At 33.9% G+C, this 19,618-nt stretch overlaps 1 protein-coding gene across 8 annotated transcripts in view; it reads left to right on the top strand.

The window, feature by feature from the left end:
* Window positions 1–19,618, top strand: part of LOC139117507 (multiple epidermal growth factor-like domains protein 11) — a 58,741-nt gene that overhangs the window by 12,058 nt on the left and 27,065 nt on the right. For 6 of the 8 annotated variants that reach the window (XM_070680679.1, XM_070680683.1, XM_070680686.1 and 3 more), the window contains one exon: window positions 16,646–16,808. In XM_070680679.1, coding sequence (XP_070536780.1) covers window positions 16,672–16,808 — 137 coding nt within the window. In that variant the 5' untranslated portion in view covers window positions 16,646–16,671. Of the gene's footprint in view, window positions 1–10,980; window positions 11,108–16,645; window positions 16,809–19,618 lie in introns of those variants that run through there. The other 2 variants (XM_070680678.1, XM_070680682.1) reach the window with 2 other exon arrangements.

Consider the following 19,618-nt stretch of genomic DNA (forward strand, 5'->3'; position numbering starts at 1 on the left):
CCAACATGCGTTTGAGGTTTTTTGTTACCTAATTTGTCGACCTCACAAAATTTCACAGTCCATGCTTTGAAGCAGTCTCAACATGGCAAACATGTCTCGCTTAAATTTCATCGTCGTCGTTCCAAATTAAATTCGACCACTAAATTATTTCGGCAGTTTTAATTTCCTATTAATTCGACGTTTTTCAAATCGTAATTATTTTTTTCTGGTCGAATTGATAGGGTTTTTGGTAGCAAGCTTATCTCTTCGTCGGACCAGTATACCGCGAGATGTAGTACTGTGTTCGGCAGCCATGGCGAAAGTGAATATTGTATGTTGGTTGTTGTTTGTTTTATGTTACAAATACCTGTCGCGTGAGGGCGTTTGAAACGCTTCTGAAGCGGCTCAGTCTGTCCACACAGCGATTTGCGGAGAGAGTTAATCCCTACAACGGCTCTAGTCGGGCCGACTAAACCGTCTCAAATCTGAAACGCTTCAGAACCACTTCGGAGTGTCCACACATAACTTTCTGTGTCAGTATTGGCCCAGAACCGTTTCAGAGGCGTTTCAATGGCCTGTGTATGAACGGCATAATAAAAGTGAATATCACAATCTAGACCTATTAACTCTGGTACTGGTTATCTAATGTAAGTCTATCTGATAAGGAAGTTAGATCTTCACTCGTTCATCTGATGTTTAAACTTGTTCAAAAGTTTAAGTGTGGTCTTCGTGAAGATGTGGGATATCGATTCAAAAAATGAAAAGACCAAGTTTATCGTTTTATCGTGTAGTTAACTTTTGAAATGTGTAACAGAACAAACCCAATATTGATCAGTACTGGAGTAGTCATTATATACTCACAATATTCTGGATCACTAAATTTAGGTGAATTATCAGAGCTTGTAACAATCTCTTTAAAGTATATTGTTTGTGGTTATATTGCTTTTTGTAAATTGAATGATAGACTGCATGTACTGTATATGACATCCTGCGTGAAAATATACTATTTCCATTATGTCTAACATGTGCTTTCATTAGAATTTCCATACTGTGTGTTTTCTGGAAAACAGTTGACAAAGTGAAAGCTGGGAATGAAAGCCAATTGTGGTCAGTGTGGTTTTCCCCACAAAAACCCCAACTGCATCATTGTGCATGGCTCAAATTACTTTATACAAGGTTAATTGTTTTGCTTTCAGTGGGTGACTTCAAAATCTTCTTTCAGTCGGGGAGTGTCAGTGTTTTGAGGAGGGTGGGGTACATCACTATGTTAAGAAGTACAGGGGTAGTATAATTAGAGACATGACAGGGGTGGTGGCTGTCCTAACCACAAGATATTGAATTACCATGTCTACAGGTTTACAAGTAATCAAAACACTGCAGTTTATATGAAGGTTTATATTGTATGAGGTTATGAAATGCTCAGTCTAAATTTTGATCCCATATAAATGTATAGACAAAGTTCTTTAGAATTATTCCTTGTTTGTTATCATCATGTCCCAGTCAGCGTAACTTCCTCCAAAAGTGTATGTTTTACAATTACTCTCACAGTGAAAAGCACATTTTTTTTATCTGAAGACATAGAAAGGGAAACTCTACCATACAAAGGGTTTGGTTCCGAGATTGATTCCAGTCTTTGTGTTCAAGGAAAAATGACTGTTTCCACTAGGGTTTTTAGATGATCGTCGTATCTTTATCTCGAAATATTAGTTTTAATTTTACACAGAATGGAACCAGTCTAGTTTGCAGATATTCTATAATTCAAAGTTGTAATGCATTTCAACTGATAGAAGAGTAAGCAACCTTCCTAAAGTTGAGCTCAACATTGAATTCTAACCAAACAGGCTGATTACAGTCCATCATCTTTTTGAAAAAGTTATTAAATCAAGGCAAACTGGATTTCTTCAAGCTGTAAATGCTTTAAAAGTCAAATCATACCTAGTGTCTTTGCAACAATTTTGGAAGATAGTTACATTGTTTTAGAAACCTGGTACCACTCCTAATGTTGATCAATGAATATGCTTGCATTGGTTTACCAAAGGGTGCCCTATAACATGATTTGGAAATCCTGTTAAAATTTAGCTAGGTATCGCCCTTGACAAAAACACTGGCACTTTCATTCAATTGTTAAATGTTAGTAACACATAGTAGGTATAGTTCTTCCTTGATCTAACCAAGTTCTTCTCTGTATAGAGAGCAAGGCTAAATAATACAATATATCCATTGTCACTTGAAAACACCAGTGCATATCCCCTGACAGTGACCCTCCCACACATAGATAGTGAAGGTGTGCTGCCAGTGACCCTCCTTCACATAGATAAATGAAGGTGTGCTGACAGTGACCCTCCTTCACATAGATAAGTGAAGGTGTGCTGACAGTGACCCTCCTTCACATAGATAAGTGAAGGTGTGCTGACAGTGACCCTCCTTCACATAGATAAGTGAAGGTGTGCTAACTGACAGTGACCCTCCTTCACATAGATAAGTGAAGGTGTGCTGACAGTGACCCTCCTTCACATAGATAAGTGAAGGTGTGCTGACAGTGACCCTCCTTCACAGAGATAAATGAAGGTGTGCTGACAGTGACCCTCCTTCACAGAGATAAATGAAGGTGTGCTGACAGTGACCCTCCTTCACATAGATAAATGAAGGTGTGCTGACAGTGACCCTCCTTCACATAGATAAGTGAAGATGTGCTGACAGTGACCATCTTTCACATAGATAGTGAAGGTGTGCCATGAAAAACTGCCATAAACGCAGGAATTCAGCTGTAAATCAAGACAACATTTATCACCAGGCTGATCAATAAATGAATTCTTTATTTGTCCCACTCTCTCCATGACGTGTCATTACTTTTTCCAAAATGTTAGGTTGTTGCTGTGATTATCCTAGGCTTTTTTATGCTGGTCCATGAGAAGCTAGTGGGATGTGTTTATACAGGTATATCTCACATGTGTTCCCTGTTTTTTAGTGAAATTCTTCACCAAAACTTGTGCTTGTATGCCGTTTACATTCAATTTGATAAATAGTAATATAATTCCCAGCATTTCAAGAAATATCCAAAGTTGTAGTATTTCAGCAAACTGTTGATCCTTTTTGTCGTCGTATGTTTATAAATATAACATTGATAGATTTCACTAGAAACGCTTGCTGTCACTTTCAAGTTGAGTCTTCATTTTTACGTGTATTTCAAAAAGTCTGCAGAATAGGGAAGTGAAAGATAGGCATTTTGAAATGTGACACCACTTTTAATTTGTACTTTAAACTTTAACTATGTTGATCTGATACAAGTACGAGTAGTTGTGATAGTTGTTATAGTCATGATCAAAAACCTGTTACACTTCACATTTTGTTGTTACAAATAGTGGAGATCAACAAAAATACCTCACAGAATCCTACAAATATATCACAAATTTATTCTCTAACAATCAAGGTCTTATTGATCTTGTTCAATCAAGTTTCAAGTCTACACCCACATAAACCGTATTACCGGTGTTTTTATACCAGGTACCAATTCACAGGGAAATGAATATCAACAAAAGACAAATTGGATATGTTTTGTGAAAGATATGTTAATGGTTGTGAGTCAGAATATAGTCTTCTTAAGTGCCGGAGATGCACCTGAGTGGGAGTTGTTTTCTGTTCACCTTTACTCAACCTATTAAAATTGACAGTTGCTATCCTAATGCATAGGCGCACGACGAATTTAAAATCACTTGTCTGTAATTAAATGGTGAAACTTGCATTTTATTTACAACTAATGCAAACAGAAATCATGCGGACAGCTTTTGAGACGTATTGTGAGCAGCGCCCAGAACACGGCTGTGGCCGCTCGGCTATCTTGTACACATTACTCTAAAGGTACGAAACTATTGGGAAAATGATTTAATAAAATCCGTAAAATAAAACGTTGTTGGCAACCCTGGGATTCAAACTTCTCTGTGTTATCGCATGCGTGGTACTAAATCGATTGACTGGGTTCTTGAAACACAAAAAACTGCACCGGGCCATGTAATTGCTGTTAAGTCGCTAAATTTTACCTCCGGACAACTCCCGTGACACCGCCATTTTGAAGGCTCCCATATCAGTACGAATAACAATGACGTATTGGTTTAAAAGGTAAGTATGCGCATGCGTCAACTTCAAGCTGCACACTTTGACCAGATATGAACTGTAAATGCTCACGTGTTTCATTATATATTGAAGTTATGTGTAAATTTGAACCTTTGCCACATGTTTGTGACTTCATTGAAATTATTATGATCAACATAATGAACAATAATCACCGCCGATTAATTCTAAAAGGTCATGAAGTATACAAATATGTAATTAGCTGAAATAAAAATATTAAAGTAATTTTACTGCTCTTATTGTATCACCACTTTATCTAGCAAGTGTAATTACCGTTGGCCAAGTCCTTCAAGCCATATATGCCGAGCTGTGAAAGCTCATTAGATATGCAAATAAATAAGCTGACATGAAAATGTGAAATGACTTTCGATATTGTTTTGATCTAGTACCTGGTATAATCATCAATGTACATAGCATGTTTTGCCAACTTTGATCAAGTAAATCCCGGTATATATCCCTAATAAGCAAAGTTCATTAAATATGTAAATTAGGAAGTGGTTTTAGTAAAAATGCTTAGTGATTGTCAGTAATGTTGTATCATGGAATCTGCAATATGTGTAGCAACTTTTGTCAACTTTGGTCAAGTCAATTCAGACATATATCTCTAATTAGGAAAGTTCATTAAATATGCAAATTAGGAATTGGCTGAAGAGAAAGTGCTTGATGACTTTCAATAATATTGAATTATAGAGTCTTTAATATACATAGTAAGTTTCATCAATTTTGATCAAGTCCATTAAGATAAATATACCTAATTATGAAAATTCATTTAATATTAAAATTAGGTTTTGGCTGAAGTAAAAATGTCTTTTGACTTTCAATAATGTTATATCACAGTATCTTTGATGTATATAGCAAGTTTCGACAACTACAATCAAGTTAATTCAGATATATATCCCTAATTGGGAAAGTTCATTAAATATGCAAATTCGGAATTGGCTGAAGTAAAAATGTTTAATGACTTTCAAAAATGTTGTATCATAGTGGCTTCAATACATGTAGCAAGTTTCATCAACTTTGGTCCAGTCATTTCAAATATATATTCCTAATTAACAAAGTTCATGAAATATGCAAATTAGGAATTGGCTGAAATTAAACGCTTAATGACTTTCAATAATGTTAAATCATAGTATCTTTAATATACATACCAAGTTTGGTTAATTTTGATCAAGTCAAATCAGACATATATCCCTAGTTAGGAAAGTTCATTAAATATGCAAATTAGCATTTATCTTTCATGTCACCCTTAATGGTTCCCACTGCTGATATATCTTGGTGTGATCAACATTTGTAGCAAATCTCATCAAATTTTGTGTAGTCGTTTTTAATATATATCCATTTTTTCTAAAATCATTAATTATGCAAATGAGCAAAAAGTATGCAAGCCAGACCCACCAAAAACTAATCAGTTCTTGCCATTTGCTAACTGAATATATGTACCAGATTTGATTCTGATCTGATAAGCCGTTTTTGAGATAATGGACCAACAGACAGACAGACAGACACACAGACGGACAGACAGACAGACAGACAGACATCGCTGCGACATATGCCCACGTGTGTAAACACGTGAGCAAAAATGGCGCTGGCATGGGACTTGTCCATAAAAAAACACTGCGCTAATTATCAGCCGTAGATAGGGCCGACGTTGACTTTACAAGTTAGGAAGCCGATTGATCAATTTGTGTAAGTATTCCCTTGATTAAAATGAAGTTTGAATCTCGAGGATGGCCAATAACCGTCAATTTTGTCTAATTTAAAAATTATTTTCCAAATAATTTCGTACCTTTAGAGTAATGAGTACAAGACAGACGAGCGGCCACAGCCATGTTTTGGGCGCTGCTCACTGTATGTCTCAAAAGCTGCTTGCATGATTTCCGTTCGTACAGTTATCAATAAAATGCATGTTTCAACATTAAAATTGTAGACAAGTGATTTTAAAATTCGCCGTTTCTATAAAGTTAGTAACGTTAACAGTAGAGCTGAGCGGCCACAGCCGTGCACGGGGCACTGTTCACTGTATGTCTCAATAGCTGCCCGCACGATTTCCGTTTGCACAGAGTGTGTTTCAACATTAAAATTACAGACAAGTGATTTCAAAAGACGTCGTGCGCCTGTGTCCTAATGGTATCAGATGATTTTTACCAAGTAATTAAACCTGGTCTATTAGTGTCAGTCTTGTTGTGGTACAAACACAAACATCCCTGTACTTCTACATTCAACCACCACATAGATTTGTCTTGAGTGTGCTAATGTGCCATATATGGTAGCAAACAACACGCTCACAGCAATCTCACACAGTTTACACAGGTCAAGGCAACAGTAACAATAAGTACACAACTTCTGTTTTAGAGTCCCACAGAAGTGTACTGTGATATTGTTGACAAATCTAATGTATAATAATAATAATCTTTATTACCCTTAATCATAATAATATTACAATTCAATGATGAATGTACATCTGAGTTGTGCTGTGATAAAGGGTAAATGGAAACGGAAAATAGCAAATGCTAGTCTAGTCCGTTCCCAAAGCCATTTGATGTTAAAGCAAGGAAACGAAGAAGAAAAAAGAAAACTGAAGTATATCGAGGGTAGTGTACATGAAAGTAGTGGGATTGCAAAGTAACCTAATTGTAACAAAGTAACTAAGTGAATAAAAGAACAACTACATAAATAAATATATAACTAAATAGATACATTACGAGTAAGTAGAAATGCGTAAAAAAGAAAACGATAAGAGAGAGAGAAAAAAAAAAAACGTATATAAAATATATATATTTAAATATGATATACATATATGTAAAGTTGAATATAACTCTTCATCACTTAAAAAAAAAAAAAAAAAAAAAAAAAAAACCAAAAAACAATCGTGTAAAAGTAGACTTGAAAGTGCTAAGTAACTAACTAAGTAAATAAGAACAACTACAAAAAATACATTACGAATAAGTAGAAAATATGTAAAATAAAATACAAAAAAACAAAAAAACAAAACAAAAAAAACCCCAAAAAACAAAATGTATAGTGAAATATATATATTTATATATCTATGATATACACATTTGTAAAGTTGAATATAACTCTTCGTCATGTAAAACACTAACCGTGTATGAGGAGACTTGAAAGGGAGTGTCTGAACGAACTTCTAGTGGTTTTTGTTTTAATTTGTTTAGGTAATGTATTCCAATAGATGCAGCCTGTATATGATATCGAGAATTTACCCAAGGAAGTGTTGACACTTGGGACATAAAGGTTACCATTAATTTTATGACGAGTACTGTAGCAATGAGAAGGCAACTGACAGTATGTTGTAAGACTGTGTGGCAAGTTATTATTTATAAGATCATACATGAATGTACTGATATGTAATTTATGTAACTTGTATATATCGAGAATATTAAGTTGTTTGAAAAGAGTAGCTGAGTTTGCTGTGAAGTCACTGAAAGTTATAGCTCTGACTGCCATTTTTTGCGAAAGAAAGATACTATTGAGATGTGAGGAATATGTTGAACCCCAAACTTCAAGACCATAAGTGATGTGTGGTAGGATGAAAGTTTTGTATAGAAGAATAAGGATATTGCGTGGTAAAAACTGTCTCAATTTGAAAAGGACGCCAACCTTTTTTCTGATAGTAGAATTAATCATTTTAATGTGCTTTGACCATTTAAGATGTCTGTCCATGTGAATACCTACAAATGATGTCACTTCAACCTCATTGATAACTGTATTATTGATGTGTAGAGTACCATTCAAGAAAATATGTTTGTTATGATTTCTGAAGACAATGTAATTTGTTTTGAGGTAGTTTACAGTAAGTTTGTTAGCCCTGCACCAGTCCACTACAGTATTGAGGTGAATGTCGACAGTATTTAAATTTATATTAACTTGGTTAGCAGGGAAAGTATGAAATAGATTGGTATCGTCAGCAAACAATCTAAAATTGAAGTATGTGGAGGAACGGGCAATGTCATTGATAAATAGTAAGAATAGGGTAGGTCCAAGGACAGATCCTTGTGGTACTCCACATGTAACATTAAGGAATGATGAGGCATTATTATTGACAGAGACTAGTTGGGATCTATTGTGTAAGTAATTTCTGAACCAAAGTAAAGGAAGACCTCGAATACCATAGTGAGAAAGTTTAGAAAGAAGAATTTCATGATTGATTGTATCAAAAGCTTTAGAGAAGTCAAGGAAAATACCGAGTGTTACTTTGCCATTATCAAGTTGTTTGATAAGATAATTGATTAGATTTACAATTGAAAGTTTTGTGCTGTATTTATGACGAAATCCATATTGATGCTCATATAAAATATTGTTTTTTTCTATGTACTGAATTAAGCGTGCATTGACAATTTTTTCTAGAATCTTACTTAACATGAGTACACAGTCACTGTGAGGGTTGGTAGTAGTTAGAGAAGTGACAGCTATTAGACATACCAGTTGCATACTGTGACACATTTTCCATAAATTCCAAAACCTAAACAACCCATAAAAAGATTTTATGGAACTATCTGACACTTGTACTGGAAGTATTGCAATAAATACCACCCTGTCTCATAAAAAGACTTTTTATGAAAAGTTTGTAATACAATATTGACAGAAACAACTGAGATGTTTACACTTCCTAAATTATCATCATTTGGTGCAAATTTTTAATTACTGCTCAGAAAATTTCAAATTCATGAACATACTGTATCTGTTTTGTATTGGATAGGTAGAAGTTGAAGACTTGCATTTATTTTTATGATTTTACAGTGATTTCATTGTTAAACTGACAAAAAGAGTAGTAAATTACTACGTTTGTGGACGCTATTATACCGTGCAACATTTAGAGTTGTGTGACTAGGACAGGATGTGATAGTGGAAAATCCAAGAAATGTATTTACGGTTATTTTAATCCAATTTATAGCAGACTTTTATCTGTTCCCTTTCTCCATGCTTTTAACCTCTGTTTTGCCATTTCACTACGTCCCACACCACTGGCCCTATCAAACAGAGCATGGTCAAACCACTTGACTGAAATCTCGTAAGGAACAGGATAAACCATAAACACTCAATGATTTCACTTGCCAGACACTTTTACAACAGACTTTAAAGTTGATGGAAACTTTTGTTAGGTGAAGTCAAAACAAACTGTAAGTGCCATGGGAATCTATTATTCAAGTTGATGATTGGTTGTGGTGTGTAGCATTGGTCATGAGAGTGAACAAAAGACAAGACGGTCAGGCAGTTAATCTCAAATACAGCTCCAAGACTAAGGGTTTTTATGAAATTGATGATATGCCACCAAAGTTCCTGTTATATGCACCAACGGGATGTTTACAACCATGACTGCTAACCTCAATTGACATATCCACTTGTCATACAGTACCCTGCTGGGGTAGTTTGATCCATGGAGCATTAGTATTCACTTGGTTGAAGATGAATGTCGACTTTCTGTACATGTGCTCTGTAGATTGAAAAACAATCAAATATTTCATAACGCAATTCTTATAATCGGTAAATTCACATGTAAGTGACAAAGAAGTGTAAAAGTTTCAAAGAAATGTTTCACAATTGTTTACATAAGGTAATGTTGCACATAACATGTCATATTTCGCTCAAAATTGCTTATTTTTGCAAAGATTCATTCAACTTCTTCAATTTGTTAAATTGCATTTAAAATATTGGTTGTGTCCACCTTTAAGCGTGGCAAGCAATGATAACTTTGGTTAGAAAGAAGTAAATTTATGCAAGTTTATGCAAATACCCAATTTCCTGGTTTCTTTTTTCTCCCATTTTCAACATTTAAAAAAATTTAGTTCCACTTTGGCTTGGTCAAATTTTGTGAAATTTTCATATTTGTTCTTTAAATTCTATGTAACAAGACAATTTTCTGTGAATGTATTCATCTTGCTTCATGGTCTCAATTCAATTTCAGTTTATTCAGTACTTGTGGCCTCCGGCCAATATGTACAAATAGTAGCAGTAATGTTGCTTACAGATCGCTAGTCAATGCAATAATTGCATCCACAAAAAGAGAGAGAGAAAAAAAAAGAATAACTTATTTACAAATAAATAAGCATCAGAGAATACAACTGTATGCTTAACTTACGCATCGATGGTAAGTTCTTTCCTACGTTTTGTTGCTAGAAAAATATATTTACTCAGTTTCCTCAATGTGGCAGTATTTTGTGATGAAAGAAGTATCTTAAATTTGTACATTACAGGAGGGTTAAAATAATAGGAAGACATGTACAGGTTTTGAAAATGAGGATTTTGTTCCATTTCATGAAGAAATTAGGGATTTTGTTGAAACTGTTGAAAATGAGGACAATTTTTTAAATATGGATGTAGATGACTTGAATTTGCCAATTGTAATTGATGAAGTAGACCATTGTATCAAGAAACTTAAGTGTGGTAAAGCCCCAGGTCTGGATGGTGTATCACCAGATGTTTTCATTGCTTCATGGTCTCTTCTGACCTTTATTATGATGGAATGATTATGTAGATGCTCTACCAATACAATTTGGAGTCATATCATCAAGTTTGGGATCAGGAATTTGAGAATTGAAAAAATTTACCCACCATGAACATGTTTATCTTTAAGTGGCAAAACTTTCCTACTGTATTGTGCCTTAACAATGCAGTTACACTTAGTACAAAATGAAGTTAATATGTGTTATTGAAATGGAATCCCAGTGTGCTTTCTAATCGACCCTGTAGAAATCTAACCCATGACCTGTGCTCAGGTTAATACTGTCATTAAAACTCTCAAGTTGACTGTTAGGTTTAAGGACCCAAGGTTCTTACTGTAATCTTGAGTACATAGAGCTCACCTTTACCTGTATCTCTATGACATTCAGGTAGGGCCAGGTGAAGGCCAAGCATTGCCCGCCTTCCATGGTCATAACTGTGACGTAGATTATATTACAATACAATCTCAGGATTGTACGTCAGAAAAGAAGAAGGCTTATTGAGTTGCATGTCATTCCAAACTTGAGCTGCAAAAGATTATCAGGTACTATATTCTTTCCTTTCTTTGTTCAGATTTTAAAAACTTCATGTGCTGAAAGACGGTGCTAATCATAACCAGGGCCCCTCCACCATGTCGTAACCCACTGAATTTGCTGTACTGCAAACAAATTGTTCATCAGATTAAGGACAAAATCCATCAGACAACATTGGGGGAGTTTTTATGTTTGATTTTGTCACCCCCAGAAGTTTTTGACGATTTACAGCATGCTATGGAATATTCTCGGCAGCCCCTCTGTTGTGATAGGAACTGTGGCCAAGGTGTATAGTTTGTGAAAGCAGTTATTAACTGTTATATCATATATCTCTCACAAAAAATATCATACATCAGTCTTTGTTACCGAGTTTTATATGTTGACCATTGTTTAATCATGGCTCTTAACACAGAACAATGTAACTGACCTATCAAATAATGTAAAGTTGACAAAACTTAGATACCCGAAGATGGAAACTTTATTCAACTGTGTACATGTGTACTTTGATATTAGAGGCCAACGCCAGATCTAACCTTTTTCAACAGACATAATATCAGCCCATTGTGGGTTATAGTATACAGATACTGGTTTTGTGATACATTATGCCTGATAACCGATATGACTAGATTAAAAACCGCATTACCTCATTTAAAAAAAAATGCCATAAAGACTGAAAGAGTAATCAGTTAACATTTGGAACACGAGTGAATATTCCATGGAGGAATGAAATTGCAAACTAACAAAGAAAACCAATGATATATAACATTTGCTGGTGCTGTCATGGTAAATGGCATCGAATGTCAATGGGTTCATTACAGAATTGCAGTCATAATCATAAGTATGATGTTTGCATAGCTGATATTACTGTGAATGTATTGTGTAATTCAGAAGTTCTTAATGATCTATTTTAACATATTTTGTTTCATAAATACATTACATGTAATGTAAAGACACAAGCTTAGTACAAAATGTGTTCCCAAAAGGTCAGTCTGAGTAAACCAATAAATGTACATATGTTAAGCTGGATGTTTAGCTGTCACAAAAATGAAGGACATTTATATGATATGTGTGGTCAATATGCTACCGGTAACAGCTGTTTGATGATAATGTAGTATGCATTAACGAAAGTGTATTTGTATGTGCATTCGTGTATGTATAAGTGTGTGTATGCATCTCTTTCTCCTTTGAAAACAAATTATAGCATATGGTTCATAACAATAGCATTCTGTAGTACTAGCATCTGTTTATACTGGTAGTACATGTAGTTCTCCCCCCTTCCCTGTAAACACATCTACAATCACCACTGATCATTATTGATGATAGTGACTTTGGGCAAAACCATGGTGGTTAAAAGGATAAAAGGCATAATAGATAATTTCACATCCACCTAGACTCTCTCATAATCCAACATTTGAAATGTTGCCTCTCATTCTGCTGAGATTTGTTATTTCAATATTTAGGCTGATCAAAGCCAAACTGTTGTAACTGGTAAGGTTTGCTGTGCAGTACACGGCTTGCCCTGTGAGACTCAGTTTGGTCAATTATAAAGGTTACTTTAGAGCTAATAGATTGTAAACAAATGTCAGTCAGAGCTTTTGAAGTCAAACATGATGTATTCTGGTAAAATATCACCTTTTGTAGGGTCAAGTGCACTTCAACATCTTTTTAAATGTTTATAATTTAGAATCAATGAATCTATCATTTGAAACTTCAAAGTTCAAAAACCCAGTTTAAACTTTTAATTTTGGAATTTAGACCAGATCCAAGACAACAGTATTTATGATTCAATTCATTATTGTTTCCAGTGGAGAGAATTTTAAAGAGATCCAGAAGTTCATACATAGTCACCAAGTCAATGACCAGGAAATTTTGTGAGTGTTTTTCGCAGATAATTTTTCAATGATTAATAATGGTAACAATGACATAACAAAGGATGCATCACTGTAGAGATAAGGGTATCTGATCTTCATCTATTGAAAATGTATATATTGTTTCCTGGCGGTAGTCAAAGTGTGTACTTATATAGGTCGCTGTATGTTCAATGTAATTACAAACCATAGGGCTTGAGTTGTATGGGTAAATTCACTTGGAGGATAAATTGAGATCCATAAAAGTTTTCTAACTCTACAAAACTGTGAGTTCAGCATTGCATATCTGTAGCTACATGTCATTGTGAAAGATTGACTGATTATCACACCCATGCTGCCATGCTATTACTGTGTAATAGCATGGCACCCTACATCCATGTATCCTGTTCATTGATAATTTGATAGTTGTGTGAAAATAATATCAGCAGACCTCTTACTGTCTTAGTTTCACTATTTATTCCTGTATACATGTCTGATATGACTTTTACATTAAAGTGTATTTATGACCCACCTATCAAGTGGTTCAGAAAGTAACCCCACCCAGAGAATCAGGTCATGAGTACTAGCCAATGAATTTAAAGGAAAAAAGGAAATAAAGATTGTTATGGTTTAGAAATCAAACTCATTGTGTAAATAAACAGTGCAGGAAAAATTGATCATGATCATTGGCTTGTCAAAGCTTTGGTATAAGTTTCATTATTTTGTGTCTATCTCTATGGAATTAGATTATTTCTGTAGATTTATTGTTACTCAAATAACATTTCATGCCGTGAATCATTGAGTCCAACTTTTTCTTCAAATCATCCTAAAAACATTCGTCATATGGTATCCAATTCCAATCAGAGTTTTTTTTAAAGATATCTATGTATAAGTCTACTTCTAGTTTGTACAAGGATTTATAGAATTGACAAAAGTATTAGTTACACATGTAATTCCTGTGAATTTTTTCAGTACATAGAAACTTATACATGTTATTATGTACCCATCTACTGTAGGTTTAGTGGAATTATAGCAACATCAATTACATGTGATAATATCATTCCTTTGTATATACTACAGTGTTATAGTTGTCTACATCTGTCACTATATTCCAGTATGGATTTTAAGTACCAGTAGTTATAACATTTGATGATTTTTTCACTATTTTTTAAATGTCAACACCGCTTGTGTTCAACTTTCCAAAGCATGTTGAGATACACAGTATTCAGCTTGTCAACACATTCTGTACATTTGTAGACTGCATTGTTAGTGTTGACAAGTGAATTCTGGTCTTGACTAGAATTCAAATGTAAACAACAACAGTGCATTTTACACATACATGTATAGCAGCTGTGTTGACAAGCTAAACAGTGTGTATTTTAACGAACTGCAATTGACATAAAAAATAAATATTGTGAAAAGTCAAATTACAGCTACTGGCCCTTTAACATAATATATCTGCAAGCTGTAGAATTCATAAACTTAGATTGGTTTAAAGCCATTCTCCATCTCAAATGATAAAGTGCTATTACATATTCCTGATTGCATTTCCTCAGATAATTTTCATATTTCAAACATTAAATATGATTTAACACTAGATAACATATTCTGTGAATTACTGTCTCCAAATTTTACCATTCAAAACTAATTTTTTCAAGAATTCAACTCAGGGTAATTTGTTACCAAATGCTGTTCCTCACATAATAAATTAGCCCCCTCCCCCAAATATGTGTTTCAGGTAACCTGACCTACATGTAACACTCTGATCCTAAACTTTTTAGCAATTTTTCAAAATCATGGATGATTTTGCCTACTTTCTTTTTTTCATGGTTGCATCCTCTGCACTCCCATGCAAATATAAAATTGAAAAGTTCCCAACAGACCTGCTCTTTAGACTACGATGATCCATTCCTCATATGTTATAAAAGGAAGGGTATAGCACTGTGACGAGCTAAAGAAGTACCAGTCACAGTCTCTGTTAATGGAAATCTCTTTTGGTCCATACCATAACCTGTAGATATGTGTATTGTAAAATAAGATGTGCTATGTTTCATAAGTTGTAAATTGTATGTCAACATCTGCCTACAATAAAAGATTCCAATTAATGCGGTTGTAGAACAGTAACACACTGCTTGGAAAGCTGTTTGTATAGACTGCTCTGAAGGCTTGTATTAATTCATTTCAAAGCAATTAAGCTGACAGCATTATCAGGAGTGGTGTCACATCAATGTGATCCAAGAAAAGAAATCAATACATAAAATATACTGTAAAGGTTATGTACTTTTGTAAGAACTGAAATTTCATGTATCTCTAATACCGGGTAAGTACAGGTACATTGTATGTATTTACTTTTGTAATGTTGGTTTGTATAGGTATGTGTTATACTTTGCTCTTTTGTGACCTATACTACAAATAGTTCAGTTATTGATCATCAGAATTTCTTTTTAAACAGATTCCAAATTGCCTTTCATTCAAAATAGACCTTACATGTACTTGTATACGAAACCCCAGTACTTGATTATTTTTAATAGCCACAATTCAGATAAAGTTTGCTTCAGTCAAAAAACAAGTTGTTTTTCAGAAACTGCAGTTTGTCCTATATGATTTACATTTAACAGTGAAGACTGTTTCCATATATAACATAATGTGTTTTTGAACTTTGACATTCTTTGTTTTAATATCTAGTACTGTGCCTCAATGTGGTACATGTGTTTGTAAACTTTGACATTTAGAATACTGTGCCCCTATATTGTACATTTCTGTAGTGCATGATACACTTACCGTAAGTATTTTTTTTCTCTCAGCAACTTCACATGTACATGTATTGTCATTGTGTAAACTGCTTAATATTTGTTATCAGTGACTGTGCTGTTTTGCAGTGTTTGAAAGCAATCATCAAAGAATTTGAAAAAAAATCTTGAACAATTACAGCCCCTTCCTGCATGTTGCTCTGATCTTTGACACTCCATGATCAGATATAAAGTTGACATTTTGATCTGACACAGTTCTCTGTAAATGCATAATCAGTGAATGCATTGCCTTTAGTAATCCGTTACATTTTTACACTTCCACTCAGTGAAGAGTATAACCAAGCCATTTACAAATATAGGATTCTAAAAGCAGTTTATCAAACACATTTCCTTATAGATGTATGCTCTTCAGGTCTGTACACTCTTTGAAATTCCTTGAATGTCACAGGAAAGTCCTGGAAAAGTCCATGGAAATGAAATTGAATCCTGGAAAGTCCGGAAAAATTAACAATTCACACACAATTTTCAAAAATGACAAGATGACCAGTTGTGATATGGTAAAAGTGATAGGTAAAATGATTTCTAAAAATGATATCTTGAAAATGGTGTTTTGAACTTTACAATTTCTGAAAAAATTTCTGAAAGTCATTAAATTAATTTTATGTGACTTTGAGTGTAAAGACTCTGGCTTCTGTTTTTTGCTTTAACTAGCAACATCAGGTTAATATTGTTTTAGATGGAAATAGCACTGAAGATTCTGTTGACAGTAGTGTGAATAATTCTTCAAAAAGTCAAAATGTTACTCAGTCTTACAAATATTCTTTTTTAAAGGTACAATAAAGAAATAAAATGTTAGGATGTGCACCAGAAACATACACCATCATCTTTAACAGACAGCAGCAAAGATTATTTTGAAAGTCTGTATAATACCAGCAATGTTTTCCTTTTGCAGGTAACCATAGATCAGTTGTTGGATATATGTATCACATCACAATGTCTTGGAGTGGAATTTTACTGTCAACACTGTCTCTTGTGATGTTGCTTCCTATGGTATCATCTACTGTCCTGTTGAATATCAATGATGATGGGAATCATGTCTGCTTCAAAACAACCACGTAAGTCGATCAATGTTACATGTTGTCCATTCTCCAACCCCAAACAGTGTAAACAAAACAACTCAAAATTCACTGAGATAACATCACTTCATATTGTCCTCTTTCAAATAGAACATATACAATACAGTTTGTGGCATTTTATCTCATTGTAGGAAACAAAATGTATTGATTCTTAAAATCTTGAACAAAAAATAACATTGATTTAAAACTGATTTTCTCCTAAGATTTGCTTCATGGAAAATTGGATATCCATTCCATTTATTGTGATGTCAACATATGAACCAATGCGTTTGGAAAATATATACTAAAATAAATAAAGTTAAAGTTCATGAACACATATTTATCATCTGGTACACCAAGTACTCACAATTGCTGCACTAATAATTGTGCTGTCTAACATTATACCACAAACAAACAATACTGGTGAGTAATCTTTTACTGACAATCTTTCAAAAGTTTTTTGTCAAAAAAATTAAATGTGCTGTTTCTGTCAGTAGTAGGATTTTCTCACACCGAAAACTGACCTAGAGCTTCATGTACTCAATGATTTTGCTTGAATTGTTCTAAAATATGTCACAGTGTAGCCTTGAACTTTAAAAATATCCTGTACATTTAGACTTGAACAATTGAAATAGCTTGCATTCCTAAAACTTTTTCTGGTACCAGCAAATGCCCATTGCTTTTTATTGCAATGAAAAGCTGAACAAAAATTAAAGCTTTGAGATTCTCACAAATGAATCTGATTACCTTTCATTAAAAGTAAAATTCTGTAAAGTACAATGTAACGATAATTCATAGATTGCAGTTGATCAACATGAAGCTGAAATCATGAAGAACAAGCAATTTACTGCAAGGCAACTGTAGCAAAAAAGTGTTTTTAATCTGTGTGTTTCTCTGACCCAAGTATCCATTGTGTATGGTCTTTTATTTATAGATAAATGTCAATAGATCATTCTCAACAAGGTGTGTGTACCAGTGGGTGACTTGCACACACAGCTTTCACTGCAAAGTTTCTTGTCAAAGTTTTAAAAACAATGACGAAACTCAGTCAAAATAATTCAGTGTTGATCAATTGAGTTGGAACGATTGTGTTGTAACAAAAATGTATGGATTTTAAATATTTAGATAAACAAATACTATGGTTACCAAAGTGTCAACTTCAAGCATACATTCTCTGGACTTGCAACTTAGACATACTTGTAGTAGTTGTCACTAATGAGAGTAAATGCATCTCTTATGAAATATATATAACCAGATGGCGTCTGAATTCTGGTAAAACATTTGATCTTTGGAATGTGCATTCTTGCACAGTGACACATTTATTTTGTTCAAGTGTCTAACACCCATTACAAGCTGTCATTCATATGTAAACAGATGTCAAAGCTCAAGACCAAAACATTAAAGTGTTCTAACTTAAATGTGACAAGTCAGATTGTTAAAGAGTCAAATAATGCATAATTGTTTCATTAATTTTGTTTTGACTATTAAGTGATTATGATATTAAATAATTCTTAGTTATGTAGATATAGACAATAGCATGGGGAGGTCAAGATAATTAGCATAGATTCCAGCTATCAGTATGTGTTATGTGAAACTGATGTTGTCATGTTGTCAAATGTTATAAATAGTTTTACTGATTACGATGACAAGTGTTTGGAACTGATCAATGCGTACAGGATGTGAAAATATTATTGATACTCCTGATATTAAATCAAATTTAGCCCACTCACTTTAAAACTTTTTCCGGTTTTGATGACCATGTTTATTTGTATTTCAATAGAATAGTAAAATAGGTTGATTTTTCATATCAGTGCTCAACGCTGCCACAAAGATTTAAAACTGGAACTTTATGCATAAGAAAGATTCAGTTATGATGAAGTAGTAAAACAAGATTAATTTTGTCATGGCATTTGTCCAACTAGGCATGATAACTACATCTATAACACAGAGATATTTTTCCAGCCATATAGCAAAGTTACACCCATACCAGTATTCAAGCTTACAGTCAAACAGGAGTTTGAGTAGTGTGTGTGCATACATGCATGTGCATGGACAGTACATCAGAGTTCTACAGTCTAAGATACAGGTACATGTAACTAGGAGGAAATAATGAGTCACCTCATCTCACCTGATTTAACTCATTTGAATAACAATAAATCTAGCTCAGCCATAAAAGTGGGAGAAATAGCATGATCTACCTTCACTCGGCAAAACAAGTCTAGACAGGTTTTATTTTATTCATGATTAGGTTCACATTATATCTTTTGTGAAATATAACTTACATACTGAAAGGTTCTTAACAAGTTAATAGTCATTGTATTGTTACATTATAATGCAAGGGCATCTTAATCTATTAAAGTTTGTTGAAATTAGAACAGAATCTGTCCGATTATTGTAATAATATAGACTAATTTTGACCCTCCCAAAATAATCAAAATAGGTATGTCAGTGTAGGTTTTTGGTTCAGCTGCAGTGTAACCTTTAAGTTAATGTTATGAAAAGCAGACTGTTTTTTAAATTTTGAAACAGAGAGCAACTTTGTACTTATTACTTTGATATCATTGAAACTTAAATGAGTGTTAGATGCATCGTAATCCCTCTGTGTATTGACACTTCTCTACTGTGATCAAATTCATGATGAATGCTAATAGTTTAGATGAATTGCCAAAGTTGATTCCATTTATGTCAGTTGTAAAGATTAGATCCCAAAACCATCAGTGTCTTTAAATTGAGCTTTTTTTAGCATAAATGTCATCATTCTTGACCTTTTGTGAAACTTTCTATAACTTTTTCTGTAACATTTTCTTTTC

The sequence above is a fragment of the Ptychodera flava genome, chromosome 18 (genome assembly GCF_041260155.1).
Source record: "Ptychodera flava strain L36383 chromosome 18, AS_Pfla_20210202, whole genome shotgun sequence".
Classification (NCBI taxonomy): domain Eukaryota; kingdom Metazoa; phylum Hemichordata; class Enteropneusta; family Ptychoderidae; genus Ptychodera; species Ptychodera flava.